This window comes from Manacus vitellinus, unplaced genomic scaffold, assembly GCF_001715985.3.
Source record: "Manacus vitellinus isolate BGI_N305 unplaced genomic scaffold, ASM171598v3 scaffold_54_pilon, whole genome shotgun sequence".
Taxonomy (NCBI): domain Eukaryota; kingdom Metazoa; phylum Chordata; class Aves; order Passeriformes; family Pipridae; genus Manacus; species Manacus vitellinus.
In genome coordinates this window covers 3,740,182-3,763,792 of record NW_021940645.1, presented here as the reverse complement: position 1 = coordinate 3,763,792, position 23,611 = coordinate 3,740,182, and the positions used below count along the sequence as shown (strand labels likewise).

Sequence of the window (23,611 nt, the reverse complement as noted above, 5' to 3'; positions counted from 1 at the left end):
AGAGAAATTATGGCAAGATATAAATGCAGATGGGATGATTTACGGAGTAATCAATAATTTTTTTCTAGCTTATTTTCTGGGATTTTTGGCAGTGGGTTCTAATCTAATAAAAGCCCGTGGGCAGTCATATCGAAAGAATATGAAACTACTTAGGAGGTTTGGAGGCAGTTAATGTGATCAAATTCAGGAGGCATCACACTGAGTGTTGAAAAGGAGCTGCTGGCTAATGTTTTCCAGAAATTGCCTACATCACTGTAAACACAATTAATTAAAAGGTAATATTGCTCAGCTGACAGGTTGCAACACTTGGGATTTTCCAAAGGGAAGATTTTTGAGAAAAATATTTTTATTAAAGACTCCCCTGTGGCCTCTTGTTCTTACTTGTGATTTCTCTGAGCTTTTAGCAGAGTTCAAGAGAAGCCAGTTGAAGACATAAAAATGCTACAAGCTGATGAAGCAGTTCCAGGAAGGCAAAAAAAGGAAGACAAATGACCAAAAAGAAGATTGAATACCTGCAGAAATTCAATGCTAAAACTGTGCCAAAACTCTGATAAGTTTCATCTGCATCTCACACATGCAAATAAAAGCACACTGGGCTATAGAAGAAAATATTGATGGCCCTGGTCCTAAAAGAACTGGAAATTCGGAAATGTAGGCAATATGAGCAGACAGGCTCATACAGGGAGGGACTGTCATGAATGTGTCAATACCTCCTAGTCAGGTGCTGATAACTGTGGTAAGAATTAAAAGCTTGTTAATGTATTTCTTAATAAGCCTCAGGAGATATGCAGAAAATAATGCTTTTAAAGTAATATACCCTTAATGATCAATCATGACACATTTCTGTTTGGCTTGTTTGTTTCTGTCTTGGGTGACAACATGAAGGTTATCTTTTGGTGAGAGACTAAAACCAAGACATAAGTGCTAATATTAGATTTTCATCCTGTGAAAGAACTACTTAGAAAATAACATAATTTTGTGATAAGGACTGGGGTTCAAAATTTGAGCCAAACCCCAGCCTCAGACAGACATTTCCTCTTCTGACCTTGTCCAGGATACATGCCAGTCTCTCTCCCATTCATATGAAAGTCCTCTTGACTCGTACATGAATGTTTAAAAATACAGGTATCAGAGGTCATGAGACACAGGTGATGGAAGGCACACTCTGAGGCACTTCCATGCACAGACATACTACACAATTGAAAAACAAAGCAGAGAAATTAAACAGTGATGTTTCCATGCTCAGGTACCCACAGACTATTCTCTTCTTAGCTCAGCATTAAAACCCACAGCTCCACCCAGCTACCAGCTTCTGTCCATGGGGTTCCAGACATCATGGACTCAAACATTTATCTTGTTAAGGAGAAATGAAGCAGCAGCAGAAGCCCTGCATATGTACATTTGTTTAAGATTATTTTGAAATCCTGTATTCACCCAGGTTCATTATCATTACTTTCAGCTACAACTACTGCATATGCAAAGCTGTAATTTTAATTTATTCCAGGAGGCTCTGACAGACTGGCAAAACCAGGCATAATTGGCTTGCTCAGGAAGAAAAAGTAAGGATGATATATGTAATAGATGTGCTGCAAAACAATGACAACACAGTATGGTGTTATATTAATACAAATAACCTCTTTTTAATACGACTCAGTTTGCCACGCTCATTATTGCAGAGATTCCACAGCCGACAATGCAGTGAAATGCAGACAGACGTGTAAACAGATGCAGTGATGATGTATGCTTGCTGTCATTAATTTAACACAGGCAACTGACCTAGTCAAATAGCACTTAATGTTACATAAAATTTTCTGAGTGGTTTCTCAGGGTACTGTGCAAGATGCCAGTTTGACCATAACAGTAACCTATTAGAAATACGTAAAGACACACCTTGTCTACTTGAAAAACTGCTTTTATAAATAGGCCCAATCCTGCAATCAAGCTTCTGCTCTTCTAAGTGGAAACTATACCACATATTTTAAATTAGCAATTAAGTAAGTTATCATCCATAAAACAGATGTTAGAAGAATGCACTGAGACTGACATCAGTTGAGGTCCAGTTGGCTGTTATCTAATTGAAACAATAAAAGAAATGAAAGTTTTGCAGTATGTTAATTGCATTGAATGTGTAATCATCTGCAAAGGAACAAAACTTCATAAAAATTATGTACAAGAGGCCACCTTGTTCACTAGGTGATGCTCTCCTCCACCAGAGAGCAGAAATGCCTTTATGAAGAAACAGTAACATTCTTTTCCCTTCTAAGTAAACCTGAAAAAAAGGTGAGAAATAACAAAATACTGCGAAAATGATGTTAATGTGATAGAAAATTGTTTCAAATACATTGCCAAAGTTTATTCCCAATGACCCATGGCCCGAAAACAGGTGAAAGTAAGAAATTACCAAAAGCCTAGAGACCAAACAAGTAACAGTGACTTGCTATAGAATTGCTACAGGTAGCAAGGACCTTCATGAAGCAGTTCATATCTTCCCACACCCTTACCCAGGTTGGGTTTGTCTAACCTGAAATGACATCTAACCAGGGATGTAACTCTTCAGGTGGCTGTAACTGTCCCGTGGTTCCTGCCTGTGAGCCTTGTCCACAAACGCAGCGGACAGTGAGCTCCCCAGCCAGCCAGTGAATCTGGCCATGCACACCAATTTAAACCAGCTAAACCTCTCTCTTTGTTTTATTTGTCCTCTTCAGCTGCATCCCCATGCTATGGTACTGTGTGAATCAACGTGCAGGGCACAGTACTGATGGGAGAACATTGCACATGAGGTGACAGCAGCAGCCCCACAGCCTCCTGCAGTGATCTATGCCCACAGTCACCACAATCCATTAGCTAAGTGCAATCACAGAGAAACAGTCTAGTCCTCAGCTCACAGCACATCCAAACCTGCAAGGTAAGAGGCTGTAATAGCATTTGCACTTGTTACTCAATACAGGAGACACTCAGCCTTGGGCTGAGATATTCAGCTTTAAAATCCTTACCAACCTTGGTTCACAAGCCAGTAACCCAGCTACAAAGAAAATGAATGACTGGTTCACATTATACAGGTGTTTCCACGGTTTTCAAGAGGTTAAAAAGAATGCAAAGAAACATATTTTCAACACAAGCAGCAAAATGCAGTACAGAATGAGTGCTGGTGGATGAGCATGCCCAGGTCTCTGCAAAGGAACTCTTAGGAGAAAGGAGAACTTGCAACCTTTACTGTGTACACACCACATATATTGTAGTTACAGGCATTTCCAACAACACAAAGGTGAGGTTCAAGGGGAGTTCCAGGGAGAGATAAAGATGAGGAAAAAACTAACAGGTATTCTTCTGTGCAGGCATTTTCAACAAGAAACTGATTATCTGTATGTTTATTATAAATTCTCACCATGCTTCTGAGGCCCAGCCTCACATCATTGGCCATCTCCAGATGGAAAGGGAAAGGAAGATGTGGGGAGAAAAAAAAAAGAATCAAGATAGTGAGACTAATAATATAATTAATAGTTCACTCTTTTCAGCAAACATATACTTCTTATTTCTTATAGTTCTGGTCTGAAATAGCATGGCAACAAAAGAGGATGGCCCTCAAGAGGGTGGTGTTTTCAGAATTTGACTACATCTAAAATTACCCTGTGAGGTGACAGATTACTCTTTTATGAAGTAAGAATTAAATTCATGAAGGTTCCATTCCAAAATTCACTAAAAATTAATGGATTCTTTACATTGCTTTGCACAGCTTTTTAATCCTAAATTGTTATCTAGTCCATAAGGGATGTAATTTTTCACTCTAGTGAGCCCAAAGCAAAGCAATGGTATCCCTCAACAGTCTGATTTACTCTACTGGAGCATCAGGCACAACCTACTGCTCTACATCCTCCTTCTTTACCATTCTGGTCTAGTCAAATCCAAATCTCAAAAGTTCCCATTTTTTCCTATTATGTCAGGAGTAGAAGAGAAGAGTTAACACAGGAGACAAAGACTTGCTTCTACAACCTGTTAGATGCCCAGTTATTGTTGCCTTACAATATGTGTAAGGCATAGCTTACATAGCTTGCCAGCTATGTGAAAACCTTACCCCTGATTATTAGCCACATATTTTTAATTAAAAATTGAATTTTGAAAAGGTTTCTGCGCCCCCCCATTCAGGGCTATGTTTTGGCAACTGCCCGAGCTCCTATTTTGACATAAGTAAATACGTGACCAGCCAAACCATTAAAACAGAGCAGCATAATAAAAATCTGGTCACCAGTTTCCCAGAGGAGAACTCTTGCATACGGAATAAATCTGATGAAATAGTACTTGTTATGTTGAGTGAGTTTGAGTAGCTCTTTTCTATCCATGGGCTTACAAATATGGTCCTGAACTTACAGAAAATCATAACCAAACCATCGATTATTTAAAAAAATATATTTTGCACAGTATTGATATCTGTGATAATTAATATTTTGCTATTTTGCTATTATTGACCACAGGTTATTTCAGGTACTAGAAAATTATTTAAATTGCATGTTAATATTATTGCATGGTAAAGTCAATCTTCAGCAAATAAGTTCAATGCACAGGTAACTTCCAATTTCTGCTTTATACATGTTGGTTTCAAAGCATTTGCAGTTTAATCCTATACCACTAAAAGGAATAAAAGTGTTTTGGTGATCTGGGTGAGATCTGGATACACATCTTATTTATTTTTATGTACGTGTTTAAATGCTTAGTCAGATCAACACCTAAGGCATTTTTCAAACCACAAAAATGTAAAAGAAATTTGAGAAAAAGGTCACATTTTATGTTTTTTTTTATTTTAAACTTTTACCGATTTTGTTATTTTACACCCCCTTCAAAAAGTCAACTTTAAAATAGCACTGTAGGCTGAGATAAAACATACAAAAAATTAGCTCTGTAAACAATGTGTGAAGAATCTAAAAGAATCTGACACATTAAGCCTCCAATTCAGTAAAACACATAAGCTCATGCAGCCCATGAGTAGCCTCAGAAGTTCTCTGGGATAGATGATGTAATGCAAACTAAACAAGTACTTACACTCATTACCAAACTGAAATTCTAAATTTGATTTCCCTGCGTGGTACATTCATTTTTTAAGCTTATTTCTGTTGAATAATTTTTTTAACCCCCTAAGATTCATGCCAAGTAAATCCAGATTATATCCTTAAGAATCCCGTTAGCAGGGTTTTCTCACATGGCTGAGAGAAAAATTAAACCAAGCACAAAAATCCCTTCCTTGCAGTTAGGGAAATACGCTGGTACCAAACTGAATTGCTTCAACACTGCTTTGGGTAGCAGTGTCATAAATCACAGGGATGACATGTCACTTTTAAATCCATTACAGCCTTGACTGAAATCTATAGTGATCAATAGCAAGAGTTGACTGATTTCATTGGATTCTGGATGTGCACACTGCCTGTGACCAGATATTATGGAATATCTGCTTCACTGCAAGACACTTCCAAAAAGAAAATCTTGTTGTTTCACTTAGGTAAAAAGCCAACACAGAGTTAGTTAAGATGCCCTTCCAGCTATTATCAGTTTATGTACAAGGCAATTCATATACTATATACTCCTCTTCCTTTTTTTTCCTTTAACTGATTTTTTTGAGTTATACTTTATCATCAAACAACATTAAACTTTGCATTCTGGGGTGACTGATTCCTAACACCGCTTTGCTGATTTAAAAATGCTAGTTAAATGAAGTTTCTCAGCTTATTATATTCAAAGCTAGCTTGAAACTGAATTTCTGGATGGCATTAAAATGCATTATTTTGCCAGTGTTTGCGTGATTTATTTTCCCCAAAAAACTTTATTTATTCTTAGAAAAGTAGAATACAATACAGTGGTACAAACAAATGATAATTTATATGCGACTGAGCAAAAAAATGTACAAAGATTTCAGACATGTCATTAAAATACAGAAAAAAAATAACTTAAAATAAAACCAAGATAAAATATAGAGAACATGCAATGAAGGGAAAATAAAATATCTGTTTGATGATCTCATGTTTCCTTTCACTTTGAAAAGGAACCATCCTGGAGGGGGGGGATAAAATTGTCAGATAAAAAGATAACACCACAAAGGAGAGAAGGTAAATGAAGTGACAAAGAAAAAGAAAAGGAAAGTGAAAATAATGGTGAAAGCAAGAGACTCTTTAATAATCAAACCCAACACTGCTGACACCAAGCTGAAGGTACAGAAGCCTCAGTTGCCATGGAATAGTATCTGGTTGGAGAACCCAAGTGAGATGAATATGGTGCAAAACACAACTCTTAGCAGTGACAAATTTTGATCCATTGGACTCGTGTCTGCCAGCTCATACTTCCATTTCTAAGGTACACTGAGTTTCAGGCTCTTCTAATACCAGAGGAGAGTCTTAGTGGGTAACTTTCATGACTGCTAAAGCTAGAAGTATGGATTTTTGAGGTAGGCTGGAGTCTGCACATCACTGCACATGGAAACAAGGGAACTTAAGGCAGATCACACAAGGCTGCCCTGGCCAGAGATACAGCTTTTCTTTCTTTCATCCTGCATACAGCCAAGGTATTTGTGATAATTTTTAGAGTAATTTTGCTACCTCCCCACAATCTTATAGAGCCTGCAGAGTCTAGACTTTCTGAGATTCAATACATTTAAAATATTATTAACCTGGAGTAGCAGGAAACAGGAATTATGAGATGCTGTTTCTAGTACATGAGTCAGTTCCCACTCTGGACAGTACCTGAATTGCTGCCCTGTTTTAATAATTTAAAAATAAAAAGTAAGAACAGAAAAGTGAAAAGAGTCTACTGAACAAAATAGTTTTGCAGCAGCATGAGAAAGTTAACAAATAGCAAACTAAGCTGTGAAGACTATGATTGTTAATAAATTATAAATTTGACACAAGTTAGGAGACAATGACTAGGAGCAACTCAGGAGATGGAAAACTATCTGTTTCTTAACCAACAAGAATCCAAAATCTTCTTGCACTACAGAATCACAAATGCACTATGTACAGTTTCTGAAACACTCATATTGCTAGGAATAGCACAGCAGGTTTAGGAAAAAATAGATTTCTGATTTATCACATGCATCATCTGAGCAAAGAATCAAACCAAGAATTTCTTGAGGTCATTCTAACATTGTCTTTCAAGAGCTATGGTAACTATAAGTGAATCAATATCACCTTTATGAGAGACGCAATGGATTTCAGTTCCCAGAAAAAAAAATTATCCTGCATAAATGATTAATTTTGTTTAATATGGGTGTTACCATTTCTTTTTAATGAATACACCTCATGCACAGTGAAAAATATGGGAATTCAACTTCCTTTCCATGAAGAGTAAGATATTTTATGTTTGCTTTAAAGTTTCCATTGTTTTGTAGTATGTGGATGAACTAGGAATGCTTCCTTAATAGTTCTGAAGAGATCTCAGAAGTAATAATCTTCAAGAGCAATAGCACATCACACTAAGACATAGCTGATAAAGCACAGTGGATGCTGGGGAGTCCATTGCAGTAAGCAGCTACACTTGATCATAATGACAATGGAGATGTGAAAACTGTCTTTCATTCTGTCAAATGCGATAAAAGATACCAACAATCTGATGATGTGGCAAAGCCCTTGGCAGTTAAATGATCCAAATTACATTATGGCTTTCTGATTTTGTGAAATAAATGCATAGGACTCATAAAAAGATATAGAACTCCAGAGATAATTATTAAAAGCTCAGCATTTATATGGTACCGGGCTTTAATAACTTTATCTGATTTCTCAGTTATTTAAAAGGGACACAGAGTGACTGAACAGAGACTCTGGAATAAATATTACTTTTTTACAACTCCCCAATTTTCTGAAGCTTATCAAAGTTAAAAGATGAGGTATAACTATTGCAGGCTGGGTAGCAGCTGTGTAAATTCAAGGTTTTAACACACAGAGACAGATGTATGAGCTGGCTAAATTTCACTGTGGGTATAGGGTGGTTGTGTATTGACAATTAGGAGAGGGTGATTATAAATTCCAGAAAATCTGTTTTGAAAAAGATGACCAAGTGTAAGTTTCTCTGAATTAGATATTAAAAAGGGCACTTTAATCCTACCAGATATCTTTCCAACTTTGAGATTGCAAACTTGATCCCTAATAGAAGAATGTGGCAGGGTGTTGCAGACACACATTTTTTCCTGATGTTGGAACTAATCTTTCTTTTGTTAATCTGATCTGATAAGGATTAAATGAAGAATTAATAAGGATAACATTAAGATTTGTAAAGCAGAAATACTTAGAAACATTTTTATAAATCTGTTTCAAATAGAATAAAAATATCTTGTATCAACATCTTGAAAAAGAAGATCAACCCAGCCTTCTCTCTTCTAGCAAGAAATGTCACTGTTCTTCAGATGACACAATTGTGAATCAATAGCAACTGTGTCTTTGGGAAAATAAAGGAAATTCATCTTTCCTGGAGGTTTATCTTAATGAATTGACTTAATGGGTAGAAAAAATACTACCTTTTTTTTAATTTTGTGGGGCAGAGTTTCTTCATATGCAAATAATGTAAAAATATCACAACTGGAGGCAGTCTTCACCTTACCTAACTCTTCCTATAACGTCTCTACAAAAGTAGGTCATGTTAATGTCAAAGTCCAAGTTGCGTTGTCAGGTTTCAAAACACAGGCTTCCTGCTCCCCCCAGGTACACGGTTAACACTACATTCTTCATGCTCATTGTAATTAAGAGCTGTGATTTATACCATGCAGACATCTAAGTCCCTGAACACCAATGTACTGGCTCAGCCTAACCTCCACAAAAGCCTAAGGAATACAAAGTGGAAAAAGAAAAGAAAAACGAACTGGCAAAAACCCCAAAACCTTAATGTCAGCTGAAAACATTTCTCCAATGCTAATGAAGGTTGTGCACATTCTTCTAACCCCAGACTTCACAGACCCTCGACATACAAAGAGTTTTCAAAAAAATGCTTTCTCTCTCTCCAGCAAGATGCACACCATCCAACCCTGTCATGAATCTGCCATAGCAGTTGTGCCTCCTTCTTCCCAACATCTCTTTGTTTTTGAATTGGCAGCTGTTGACATGATGCAGCCTACTGAGTGGCTCATGCCAAACAGAGAACGTTATACAAGAGCTCTGTGGGTCATGACAACTCCTCATTCAGTTCTGATCCACTCCAGTTCTGTACAATGGATTTATAAAACTCCTAACAGGCTAAGGGTCACAGCAGCCAAATCTTGCCACCTTCTCCTTCGCCTCATAGGTGACACCGAAGTCTAATGTTAGACTGCAAGAAAATCAACCTCTTCTGTGACCCTCCACAAGCTCTGCACTTCACAGAAGAAAGCTGTTGGGAGAAAACCCAGTTCCCACAATTTCTAGGTGATATCACAACACTTATGTTTTGCCAAAGCCTTCCCAAAAGCAGAAGAAAATCGCCAGCATGACTTGAGTTTGCAGCTGTTGCTGAACTAATGACTTGGCTGGAGTATTGGATACAGCTAAGAGGTGGATCTTAATATTCTGTATGTGCTGCAGCTCTGTCATTATGGTTCTTGCTGTAGAAATGCCAGAAACAGTGGTAGAAATGAGATATCCTGAACATGCTCCTCCTGGATATCAAGTTCTCCTTGTGCCCTACATCACTTGTCGTGGCTCAAGCAGGTGAGTACCCAGGACTCCATGCTCCCCTCAGTCCTGGATCCTATCCTTCCCAAAGTTATGAAACTTAGGCCTTCTTAACATGTCAAAACCCTTCAACCCATGTACACCATCCCTTCTGAAACTTGGTTTCCCATCTTAATTGCAGTAGCTATCAGCAATCCCACTTCGACCCCTCCTCACTGGTAGCACATAAATAAAACATCTCTGACTCTTAACCTATCAGGAAATATCTGCCACATTCATTTGCTAATTTGGTAGAGTGGATCTTGTGGTCACTGTGACCAGAACCCCCAGCCCCTGGTCTGCAGTGGGATCAGAGCTTAGGTTGCAACTGTGTGGCTGTCTCACATCTGGGTAGAGAGTCCCTAAGCATCCTGTCTGTCCATGGTACTGGGGAGCAGTCACCCTTCCCTCTGGCTGGATCCAAAGGTGCCTCTAGCTGCTTGCCTTTCGTTGCACCCAGCTGTCCCTGTCAGGGACCTCTCATTCCACCCCACCCTGCCTGCCTGGCACACCCACCATACGTTTTCCTCCCAACCAGCTTGGCTCAGCCCTGTGCCCTCTCATTGGGAACATGCACTTCCTCATTCAACTTAACACCTACTTGTGCCAGGGCTCCCACTGACTCTGTTCCCTCTCTCTCAGCAGCACCCACATCACTGATCTTTCCAGAATCTGTCCATGTGCTGTACCTGAGTTTAATTTGCCTCCTTAACCCAGCCTGCTTGTGCTCCAAAGGCAGAGCCAGCCCCACACACAGTGATTTTCCCAAGCACGGCTGTACCACGTGGGTAACTTCAGTAGACTTTAAAACACAGAAGCTTAGAAGCATTCTATTGTTTGTCACAGAAACTGCAAAGGAGCAGTACAGATGTACAGAGCAACCCTGATCAAGAATGCACTGGAGGGAAGGGGGAGAAGGATGAAAAAGGGAGAAGAGATGGGATGGGATGGAATAGGCGGGGGTATGTAGTACTCCATTTAATGGTTATAAAAAGAGAAATAAAGGGTAAAGGCAAAAAAGACAATATTTAAACTTGGCAAGACAGATCCTTTTTCAGCAATGGCAAATGAGTATTTAAAACTCCTTGCAATGAAAAAGCGAATTATTTCACCTTATATGAAACTGCCATTGAGTCATATTTTCATCTCAGTCTACAAAGATACACAAAGGTGAGTCCCTGAGTGTAGAGAGGGGAACTCACTGCATAGTCTGGCCAGATTTGTGCTTGTGCACACGCAGCAGTAGGACACCTCAGACAACACCCCTGTCCCTTGCCCTGACAGGCCTTCACAGTGGGCAGTGAACCACCAACCTCTGGGCTTTAGGCCTTCACAATGCTGAGGTGGGCAGACCTTTGGGGTTACACCAGGAGCGACTTTACACAGCAGCAGGGCAAAATCATGGGATCATAGAACAGTTTAGGTTGGAAGGGACCTTGAAGATCCTCTAGTTCTAACCCCTCTGCCATGGGAAGGGATGCCATCCACTAGATCAGGTTGCCAATTTGCCAAAATTGCTTACAGGTGATAGGTATGTCAATTAGTCTAGTACTACTGCAACTTGAGAAACATAGGTTAGAACTGATGGGTTACATACTATTTTCCAGCTGTAGTGCAGCTCACTGCTATTATTTGCTTGTAACAAACATCTGTTCCAAGATGAAAGCACCTCAATGTCTCCAAAATAACAAGAGGTTAGTTTGTTAAACATTTAGTATAAGTAAACAAATACAGGCTTCATGCAAGACAGAGCTGAGCATGGACTGATTATCCTATCATAGCGTTGCTAACTATTACTACTGCACATGAAAACTTCAAACCCAAGAAAATTCTCAGAGGTATTTTACTAGGTAAAACATGTTATATGAAGGTCAGTTTTCTCAGAGGCTCCTAGTTTTAGAAATAAAACTGAATACAAAAGAAGAGAAGCATTTAAACAGCATCATGACAATATGGCTTATTCAATTTTTAACTAGCTGGTTTATTTTTAATTGCTCATGTACCTCTCCAAACTCAGCCTAGGTCAGCTGTGAAGGAAAGAAGCTACCAGATGGCTGGCAGCTGCACAGCCTGCACAGGATGGACATTGTTCTCACAGCCAATGGGTGGGGGCTCAGATCAGGGAAAACATTACCACAGATGGCACAACTGGGTGCCTGTGACTGGCCTCCCTGTCACTCACAGCAGAGTGGCCAAGGGGGTGTTTCTGAACTACTCTCTTACCCCTAAAGGTGGTCTCTCCAGGTCAGGGTTGAGGCACATTGGTGGGGCAATGAGGGGAAGTTTGCACTGCTGCTGCCCATGCTGTATCTGCTCTACAAATAAATAGAGGAATTTAGTCTCCAGGGCCGTCAGTTTGGCACCTTCCACGTGCACAAAAGACACATTTGTTTGCTCTTTTATTTGCTTAGAAACAACCACCCAAAAAGTTATATGCAAAGCTTAGTATGGCGAATCAATATAAATCAAATTTATTGCATGAGAGCACCTAAAATCCCACAACTGTCACTCGCTCTCTCTTTCTTTTGTGTTTTCTACTTTTAATTGTGATAAGAATAAAAGTTATGGACCTCTTTCGGTGTTTCTTGATGACAACGGTTGCTGTTCCACCACAACTCCAATGCTGCCACCAAGCAAGCAAGAAGAAGGCCTATTGCTAAAATGCAGAAAACGCCTGCAAAACTGTGAAGCTTGAGTGCCTTCCCATCTGTCTGTGCATTGGTATGGCTATTCAGGTCACAACGTCCCATCCGTGGCCACCATTTCTGTTTAAGAACATCCAAATCTCCACTTTCTTGCAACTCTAGGATCCTGCAGAAATTTCAAAAGACAAGCATTATTTTCAATGATACTTTTTCACAGTTTTTTTGTCTTTTCCTTATGCTGCACAACTCTTAAACCTATCATCCCACAGCTCAAAACTCCACCCCACCACCACCACGGTGTTTTATTTTTCATCTGAGACTCCACTATACCAAGACTTCTTTCTACTCACAGCAGCAGGTAAACTCCACTGGGTAACTTCAGAAAAAAAGAGACTGTAAAAAATTCCGCTGCAATGCAAACAGCATTTCCATGGGAAATCACCAGTTAGTCATGCCTGGTCTGGCTACATTCAGCTGCAACAGCTGGTCCCACTAGTGAAATGCTCAACCCACTCCACTGCTGCTCTTCCACAATAATTTCAAAATCATGGGAGGCTAAACATGCTACTGTTTGTGCACCACTTACTACAAATCTGTTTAAGCAGCGACCAACTCATTTACTTCAGCAAATGTACTTTATTCAAAAGGATTTTACTTCAATGCTGTTACACAATGCCTGAATTACTGTGTTAACAGTTGCTAATTAATCACTGTTTTGTCTCTTGTGAAGTGTCCCTTCTCTGCATGAATGATTCATTTTGGATTTGGTTTGATAACTGTTTTAGCTGTTTACTAACAATCTGTTCTCTTGAGGCAGCTTTGTCTCTAGTTAGGCAGCTGGAGCTTTGCTCCTTTTTATAAAGAAGGAGCAAAATGAGGAAATCTTGCTTCAGTTCCTTGCCTGGAGCGGAGCACCAGCTCACCTTCTGCCTGCACCACTGCATGTCTTCATTTCAGTGTACACATTCATATGAAAAACATATTCCTAGCTGATAGCTCAGAGATCACTAAATGGCATGGTTTTATAGCCTCGTGGTCTTGGCAGTCCCACGCAATACTTGGCAAATCTTGATTCCCTGTGCCATTGTGAGTCTTCGACCTGTCTCTCCACCCTAAAGGATAAGCCAGGGCATTACTGCTTGCTTACTGCAGGGAGCAACACATTGCTTCAGAGCCTGCAAAATGCAGCATGAATCAAGAATCTCTCTTCAATCTCTCCTCTACCTCACACAAAGCTCTGAGGACATCAGTCCTTTGTGCCAGAGGCAGCAATGCTTGAAGGTGTGAGGCCACAGATCAACACATCACCTCTGTTCCCTCCTCCCAGACCAGATGCATGTGGAGCAGAAGTAGCAGCTTTGTTGAGCCTGAACTCAACCTCTCTGTTGTCATGTATTCGTTGTCCTTTATCAATTAAATTCCAAAATTAGTGTGAACCACAAATGGTTGCTGGCTGTAGAGAGGAATCCTGTAAAATGAGCTTTGTTTCAGTTTACCTCTGGGAGAAAAGATCTCTGTAGGGACTTCCATGCTGAAGTGCTATCCCATATCCTTTGCTGCTGATGCTGTTTCCAATGACTGTCACAGAGCATTCATCATCTGTCAGCGCAGCATATTCCACCACTGTCACATCCCACAGGAAAGCATAATTTCCTTTCTTGGCCTGTAAATACAGCATGAACACAACACAGTCTAAACTAAACTGAAATTCTAGGTAGGACAAAACCCCAAGCCAACAAACAAATCCAGACCTTGTAATTATTCCTTGGTGGTATTTCCTTAGGTCACAGGTTATCTGTAGGCCTCCAACATCTTAATGTATTTCTAACACTCTTCGCTCCCAACAGTACCTCATCTACTTCAAACTTCGCTAAAATATCTTCCTTTTTTAATAGGAATGCATAGGATAACATAGCCAACTTAGTATAAGTAAAGTTTGTGTAACAAGTTATTAATTATAAATGAAATCTATTGCTTTAGATGATGAGATTTTATGTATGTTTTGTAGGAGAATTGAATGTGCCAGTTCCATACATTCGTGTAACAAGACAGGCACAGTATGAGCACTAAGTGATGTTTCCTCGTCATCACAGTCACCAAAATTGTAACTTTGTAGTTTTGCTGATATAAACATGTAAATAAAACCAATTTCCCTTCCAAATAAACAAAGCCTTTCTAAGAGCTATGTTAGTCCTGTAAAGAAAGGCATGCTCTGAATTTAAAGACTTCCCTCTTTTCTTCACAGGTAAGAAGATTCACAGGAATCTCCTATTATCTCAGTTTTGGGATAAATATTGTTTTATTTTAACACACACCCATGCAGTGGTCCTTAAGCATCAGACTTAATTGGGATTGAAACCAATGCCTGCACACGGGGCATACAGTGAATGTAAATCACTTTACTTAACACAAGAAGAAAGAAACATCTCTGGATAAGGATTCAATAAAGTAAAAATAATAATAATTTTCTTGGTTAAAGTAGTCATTGGTTTCTTAATATATTTAAGCAGCAAGTTTTTAAGTCCCTAGTGAACAATAGAACAGATGGGCTGGAACATCTAAGGTAAATACATGACTAGTCATGAATGTAGAATTCTCTTTTTTTTTTTTTTCCAGATCCTTCTTTAAGTCAGATCAAAGCAAAACAGTGAGCTGAACTCCTGTATATATTTCTTTCTGTGAACCAATTCACCAAGCTCCCCTAGCAAATGACTGAAGCTCTGACGCAGTATTAGTTCATCCCTCTGCATACTTTCAATTTCTGTGTAAGTTCAATTTTAAATTCAACTGTAAGTTTGTAAGACTCTGTTAGATGTTTTATTATATTGGATTCCTCAGTTGTGCAAATAAGATAATTTTAATTCACCGTGCTTTGATATAAACCATAGGCTTCTGAAGTCCCTTACAGTTGCTTACACATGAGGATAAATCAAATGGGTGGGTTATCCCCCCGTGGGTAGAAATCAGGGAAATTATGGTTCCTGGATTTTCTGTAAGCTACTTGCCACAATCCACCTCTTTTCCCATCTTCCCTTTTATCTGCATCAAGGCAATCAAAGATCCACAAATTCATTTGCTTCTGAGTTAAAACAGAGTAGAAATGTTCCTCTTTGGTAAGTTTTAAATGAGCCTATATAGTGACCCCTTTGAAAATAGTATTTTATTTTTTAAGGGCATGCCACTAGTGTGAGTTTGTGTCCACTTTCTCCTTTGACATCTCCCTGGCCAGTTCAGAGTAACAGTCAATGATTCATGTAGCCCCAAACAGCAATTGATATCCTAGTAAAAAATGTCATTAAAATCTGAACTATAGTATGAAGCAACTCCTATTACAGGAGTTATTCAAATAGAAGCCACACTCTACTGTTAGAATCAGTCATTGATTTAGCTCACACAACTTATTAAACCAGCATTTTCATAAAAATATCTTGCACTTTAATATCATTGTATGAAACTAGATCAGAGCAAGACTTCCATATCTGCATTGTAATACTCCAGCTGGCTGTTTACCTAATCTGGTAATGGTGGCACAAAAGAGAAAAGAACAAACAAATCACTCTTTACTATAAGCAAACCCCAGAAAAGGCTTCAACATCTACCAACGCAGGGACGTGTACGAAATTCAGAATGCCAAGGAAGTGGTTTCTCAAGGCATTTGGCCTATATTCCACCAGCAACCTATGTTCTTGGAAGCCTACAAGATACTCTTCAAAAGTATTTTCTGAATGATCACGTAGCTATAATTAACTGGGGTTTTAGCTGTAAATCTCTGCATCTTCCTCTCTTCCCTTCCTGTAATGGGCTTCAAGGATTCCCATTTTACCCTCTGACAGCTGTGATGGTGCTGATAAACCTCCCACCTGGCAACGACCATCAGTCCCACTAGAGATCCTGGCAGGGGAGGACCATCAAAGGCCCTCCTTTTGCATATCTCAGGCAGGTTGTGTTCTGTGGTAAACAGTACATAGGCTTTTGAGATCTATGACAGGAAACTGCAAGTTCAAGTGCATTAAAAATACGCACTAGTGGGAACAAAGACAGCAGCACTTGTTACTGCACACAGAATTTATTCAAAATCCATGCTATCAGAGAACAAAATCTCGCCTGATGGATATACAGAAACTGGACATGTGTCTTGCATTTCTCTAGGGGCTTTTTTGGTTGTTTGTTTGGGGTTTTTTTGTTGTTCTTGTTGTTTTGTATGTTCATTTGGTTTCAAGAATTGTATCTATCTTCTGTTCTTTCAGAACTGCTCTGTAAATCTGCTTTTCAAATTTACAGTTTAGAAAAGAACAACACTGACAACATATAATACATTCCTCACCTATTTTTTAGTAATACTTGAGGAACACAATCTTCCTCAAATATTCGATTTCCTTTATAATACAATGACTACAGGAAAATCACATTATTGATTCTATTTTTCAAGCCTCTGTTTTCTGTGTGTTATTTTATATAGCAGAGTTTTCTACACTGACTTTCAATGCTGGACAGCAGATCTTTTGTAAAGGTCTGCTTATCTTTTGTCTGCAGTGTCGCTATCCCAAATTACATCCTACAGGTGTAAGTGGTCAAAAACAAAGTCTACCAGATATCTTCACATCTATTTTATAGATTTTTTTAATGACATAAATCATTCTATCCAATGTCATCACATCTGTAGAACATTATTTCTCTCACAGCCTGATCATTTTAGCATAAACAGGAATCTGAGTCTTAAACTCTTTCATCTCCCAGAAATAATGGGTGTAAGACTGGTCCCCCTCTCTGATGCCAAAAATGGAATCTCTGAAGATCCCTTTTTCTTAAGGAGAGATTTGTTTCTTCTAAAACTTCTTCCACTTGCTCAATTTTCTTCTCTGAAGAGTGGAGACCTCATTCTATTAGCGTGCTCATTGTGTGGAAAGTTTTCTTATAACAAAACGTTTAGTTGCTCTCTAAATTCAGCATCATTCCCTTCCCTGTTAATATCTGTAGTGACAGCTAAGCAGTATCATTTGTTCAATTTAAAGAAAAGCTGTCAAACTACAAAAAAATATGTGCAAGACACACAACTGCACACATAAGTGTGTGTTTGAAGAATGTTTACTTTTTATATACTTTCACTAGGCAAGTGGTAAAAGCCAAATAAAGTCAAATCGACACTTATTTTCAAAGAAAAATCAACCCAAAACTTTTAAAGGCTTTTTAAACTTTTCGTTTCTTTTTACATGAAAGAATGTATGTGTGCACATGTGCATGGCTCTCAGCTCCCAGGCCATAGGGAAAGTAGGAAGACCTGGCACTGACCTATGGGATGGACGAGCAAGAAACACATCAAGCTCCCCAGCTGTGTATAACACAGATGTACCCACCCATGTAACCAAGTCCTGATCACAGTACAGCAAATATCCACATCCTCAGGCTCTTGCATTCAAAGCTCAGCCATCTAAAGCCTGAATTGTGTGGGTTTAGGGCCCATAAAAATGTTCTAGTGATCAGACATCATTGCAAAGGTAGAATAGAGAGGAAGCTGGTAAAAGGGCCTGTGGCAAACCCCAGCTGAGCATAAGTAAGATAGCTTGAATAAAAAATGACTGAAATTAAATACAGAATAATAAGTTAGATTTTGTACTTTAAATCTATAATTGTCTTTCATATTTGGCTCTTTTGCTATGGCCTTATAGTGACTGCCAGCATTTAGACATGTTGCAGAACAAAACAAAATCACTTGGTTAAACATTCAACATTCTCTTTATCAGAAAGCCAGCCAAAGCAGCACTCATTTATCCTACCCAGGTAGAACAACTACTTTGACTTACATCAAAGACACCAGATTTATTTTTAGTTTAAGAGATTTAAGAAAACAGATTTAAGAAAAAAATGACCCCCCTGGGCAAAACTTATGTTAGAAAAATGTTTCTTCTTCACAATCCTAAAAAATTAAAAGGCCAAAGAAGATTTCTTCCTAGACATAAGAAGGACCACAAAGGAAATAATACTCCAGGAAAGCAGTAAGCAACCTCATAATGTCACTCTTCAATGTGGAGGGAGACAGAAGACTATTGTTCAAAGGGTCCTGGCTTACTGATGGTTAATTATGTTATTCCAAAGAAAACATAGTAAGAAATAATAATAACATGAAAAAAAATATTAATTCCAGATTAACTTATGAAGAAGCTATGATACTAAGGACACAAGTGCCAGAATAGTGCAAAATTTGTTATTAATTTACTGCCAGAACAGAGTGTCACTGTGGCTGATCCCATTATATGGCTGGTACCACAGAAATATCAAAAAGTGACTTTTACATTGACATTAGTGGAGTAGTTAAAAAACACGCTTGGATAACATTTATTATCTATAAAAAATGCTTTAAGAGAAGCAAAACAGTTATAATAAAAAGAAAGGCATGCCATTTAATCCTGTTGAAATGTTTCCAATATTAAAATAATTAAGGAACCACTACTGGATGCAATAGATTCAGGTTTAAGGAAGCATTTGCTTTTACTTCAAATGGGTCAAGAAATGGAAAAATTTATGAGGGTCCACGAAAGCATATGGATGAACAACCTCAATTCACAATATAAAATTCATTATGGACAATAAATTATTGGAAAAAATAGTTTTTAAAAAAGTAATATTAATTGAAATTTTAAATTACTTTTACTCTCAAAATAAGAATGAATAGAAGTGACTGTTCAATAAGATCAGTCTGATTTAATGTTTGCTTTTCATCTGCAGTCAAGAGAGACTTTTTGAGGGGAGCAAAAAAGGGAAGGAATAAATTCTTACTGTGCTATTGCCTAAGTCAGTGATGCATCCTCATTTTGTGCTCTACTTGGCTTTGTTCACTTTTGATCAAAAGTGATACACAGGAAGAAAAGAAAGGATTCAGAGAAATTTTGGCACCAAATTGATTGGACAGGGGAACAGCCTCAACCAAAGCAGGGCTTTATAAAATGCAACAACAACAGTTTAATTCTCCTAGGTGTATATATAGCAGATATGGCATTACATAGGGATCGTATTGCTTCATCCTTTCAAAGCAAAAATGGGTGCCCACAATGACAAAACCACGGGTTATTGTATATGTTGGTGCAATCAATAATTACCCTGAAAATGAATTGCCATTGGGTATTATGCAAACACTGCTGAGATGTGCAAATGGCTTAGAAATGCATGTGATTCCAGTACAAATGTCCACCTGGGATGAGATGGCAGGAGTACTCACTGCATGATTCCTGAGGATCCTGGCTGGAGTTTGACCCAGAAAGAAACTTTCCCTGTGACAGTGTCAGTCAATCATCCTCTGTTATAGTACCGGAGAGCTCAAGTGGCGAAGCAGTATTTTGTATGGACTGGTGATTTGCCTGGTAACCTGCTCTGATGCTGTGAAGAGGCACTGGTGAATAGGAGGAGGTTTTCAAACTTCAATGACCTCTTTCAACTACCTTGGAGCAGAACAAAAGCAACTTGCCTCCCCTACCCCTGTCTCTGAAACATCCTCCTGTCGCTTGTGGCTACAAGGACTGTGCTGGCTCTGAAGAGAGACCTCTGCCTTGGCAACCAAACACCTCAAAAACTCTCAGGACTTTCTTCCACTGCCATCCTTTTGACTTTCAGACAGTCAAAGGGAGTAGGAAAATTTCCATGAAATGCAGGGAGATGGAATAAACACCTGAAATACCTGCCTGTAGCATAAACAACCAGCACTCCCCTGTTTTGCATTGAAGTGGCATTGCTCTGTTTGTAACCACAGCTGAACTGTGACACTGTCTGAAGAAAATGGAAAGGAGGAGAAGGGAAGGGAAGAAAGGAGAGTAGTGATTTTTTTATTATTATTTTTGCATTGGTCAGGTAAATCCTTATTCAGAAAAATGTTTTATGGATCTTTTTATGCTAGAGAGATTTAGATTTCCCATTTCCTATAAAATACATTTTTAAGGCACGTTTACATCTCTTTCATGCAACAGTATGCGTTTATAGATGGAAACTCTCATTTCCTTGGCTGACATCAATTCTCCTTTAGAAAAAAACAGAATTTCTAGTCGTAATACTTGACATGGAAAACTCGTCTGTTTATTGAAAGAGCTCATGAGCTAGGAAGAGTGGCACCTAAACTATAAACACAACAGTTTAGTTGACAATGTTATTAAATATTAATCCCCATTTATGTAGGTGTCTAATCAAATAGTGGCCTCGGTCATCTTTGGGGACTGCAGTAAAATTTGCTTGTTGACACTAATTCAATGAGTTGATCTAGTCATATAAAAATCACCCTGCAATACTGAAATCAAACTTCATACGAAAAGTTATTATCACATAGATAAGATGAAGCTGCCAGTTCCATACAGACAATATAATTGGTATTCTCGACAGCCTGCCAATCTACAGTTAAATTTCTGGCTTAGGTGAATCTAGCTATCATAAATGGCAACATGCAGTAGGCTTACAGAATAAGAGTATTTACAATTTCATGGATAAAGAGCATCCACTGCCATAAGAATGGTATAAAAGAAAAAAGAAAATAAAATATTGTACATTTTTCTGAGGTAAACTGTTTTATTATTGGCTTAAATGCTAGGGTACATAGAAAAGTACTTAATGTCTCCATTTCTCCTTTAAATGCTACCAAAATCTCTCAAAATAGAGGCCACATTTTCATAAGGGGCTGAGCAGATCAAATAAATAATTGAATAAACACACTGCAGACCTTGCTATTGCCAGAGCTCTCCCTGGTACCAAGGGAGAAAGGCTGCTGGAGCTGAGGGCAGAGGTCTTTAGGGAAGCTCATCTGGGAGGTGAGTGAAAAGGCAGGGTGAACCAAAACTTTTGACTAAATACTCCTAGGCTGAGAAGACACAACAGTCTTTGTACAAAGATTTTTTCCAAAAGTCATGCAAACAGTTGGGAATCTTTTGCTTAAGGATAATGAATTGGGAAATGGGTTGGCTTGTGTTACTGTGTTCACCCTCCTTAAGGCATTGTAAAAAAATAGTAGATTTTGGATACTCTCCCTCTCACTGTTCAGAAAAGGTTTCAAAAATCCATAGTAAAAAAAGAAATGGAAGACTCAACCATATTATCATTTCCCACTTACAAAAGCATAAAGAACTAGTAATATATATTAATTCAGAACCAGTGTTTCACTGACAAGAGTACATCTGATCAAACATTCACTGTGCTAATAATGGCTGTTAGCTTGTTTTACAAAAAAAATCAATTGGCAGATAAAGAGGACACCTTTCACTAAAGAAGCAGCACATTAAGCTTACAACATGTCTGCATCCCTTCTGCTCCTGGACATGTGTGGTTTGATGTAAGGTACTATCTTTTTTTCCTGAGCTTCAGGATGGGAAGCAGAGGGGAGAGGCAGGCTGTGAGAGAGTGTGGACATTTGTAATGGTCTGATCTGAATGAATACTCTTTATCACAGGACTTGGCACAAAGATGTAGGATCCCAAGCTGTCGTATATCAGTCCTTGAATCTCACAACAATGCTCAGTTTCACAAAAGAAATGTGTAGTCTTATCTGAGAGCAACAAAATGTAGGTAAAAACACAGTGTCAGGTGGATGCATTTTTCAAAGTTTGGAATAAACAAAGAAAAACCTTGCATTAAATTCTGTTTAAGAGAAATGAGTATATGTTCTGTGAATCCCCTGATTTCTGCTCATGTTTCCAACATGTTCAGTTCATGAAAGCAGAAAAAAAATCCCCAAAAACTCAAATGAGCAAAAGGACAAGAGTCAGTACCTGGATAATGTAAAGAATGACACTAAAAAAGGCATTATCAATACTCCCAAGAAACTGAGAAACCTTATGACCACATTCAAAGAAGGACTTACATGCTTAAGACTTAGGCAGAGCTAAAGGACTTACTTCAAAGCCATGACACCAAAATATGATTCTTATCTGCCATCAAGGTACTAAAAGGAACTTTAGATATGAATTCAGGGTTTTCTTAAATGACTGTAATTTCTTTCTTGGAACTTAACAATAACTCCATAGAAACAACACTGATACAAAAATTAGATGAAAATCCCTGTGATCCAGTCTTACCTTCCTGATGCCTTCAGAAGGGTTCGATACGCAATTATCTGCCCCATTATTCTTACTGATAGTCCTCCACAGCTCAGCAAATGTGTTATCCTGCTCCAAAGGGTTTGTCCCTTTTGCTTTAAAGTATTCATACACTGCTGAATCCCTGACTGTACCATAAGAAATATCCATTTGTTTGGACAGATCCTGAAACGTTCTGAAATTCAAGCAATATTGAGATATTAGCGTTACGTGCACAACAGCAAGATTTCATTAATTAAAGGGTTTCTTTCTATGTCTGTCATTAGTCAGAAAGCACTTACCCTCACCAAGTAACATTTGCATATCTCATTCCTTATCATACAAGAAAACCAAGGAGTTATTTAATTGTATTGAGATAAAATAATCTTAACTATACCCAAGCTCTCTTTCGCCCCAGTGAAGATTGTGTTTTTGGACAGATAACATTCATGTTAAATATTATGCCACCAAGATCACACAAGAATATAACGTGATAAACACTTACCTGAACACAAGAAAAACTCATATTATAAACATAAACTTCCAGCCCCATCAGCATCACCAGAAATACCTTGCAGAATTCAGTGGAATTAGTTTGCAGTTACACCAATGCTCCCTCTGACTCCAAATCAATAGGACTGTTTTAAACAAACAAATAAAATCTCGCTTCCAATTTCCACTAAGTCTGCCTTGCTCTCTCTTTTCACAGCCTCTGGTAAAACAGGCATTTTTCATTCACACACAGGCCTAACTTTCATTTACTCATCATATACCACTCTGGAAGTGTAAATAGGCCTCACCCTGAGTGGCTGTGAATGCGCAATTTATTTTCAAATGGTACAGAATGTAATTCACTCCTGTTTTACAGCCTTTTCTGCACTGAAAGGTGTAAATCACTGCCTGCATCAATGAAAACCAGACCAAGTTTGAAAACATTTAAGGTGGCATCACTGCCTTCAGAAGCAGCATCATAGCTCTTTTCCCCTTCAGACATTAATTCCCATTCCCGTGCCTTCTTCCTTTGCCCTGAAGTATCACTCCTGTGCAGTGCTACCATTTTTTTCCATCTGAGCTCACATACACACACACAAACACACACACAACCACTGACCACCACACATGGCAGCAGGGACCAAACTAGATCTCAAAAATAATGGTTTCTTTTCTGTTTTATAAACATGTGACTTCACATATTAACAACATTTCTGATATGACCAACTAACGCTGTTTGAGATCAGTCAAACTAAAGCAACTCTCCCTGCCTCCCCTT

At 38.5% G+C, this 23,611-nt stretch overlaps 1 protein-coding gene across 1 annotated transcript in view; it reads right to left on the bottom strand.

Moving 5' to 3' along the window:
- GRID1 (glutamate ionotropic receptor delta type subunit 1) overlaps positions 1-23,611 on the bottom strand; it is a 506,785-nt gene that overhangs the window by 5,462 nt on the left and 477,712 nt on the right. Inside the window, exons 12-14 of the mRNA XM_029963176.1 lie at positions 22,342-22,537; positions 13,795-13,961; positions 12,224-12,464 (exon numbers count right to left, since the gene is read on the bottom strand). Of these exons, the coding sequence (XP_029819036.1) occupies positions 12,224-12,464; positions 13,795-13,961; positions 22,342-22,537 (604 nt within the window). The remainder of the gene's footprint in view (positions 1-12,223; positions 12,465-13,794; positions 13,962-22,341; positions 22,538-23,611) is intronic.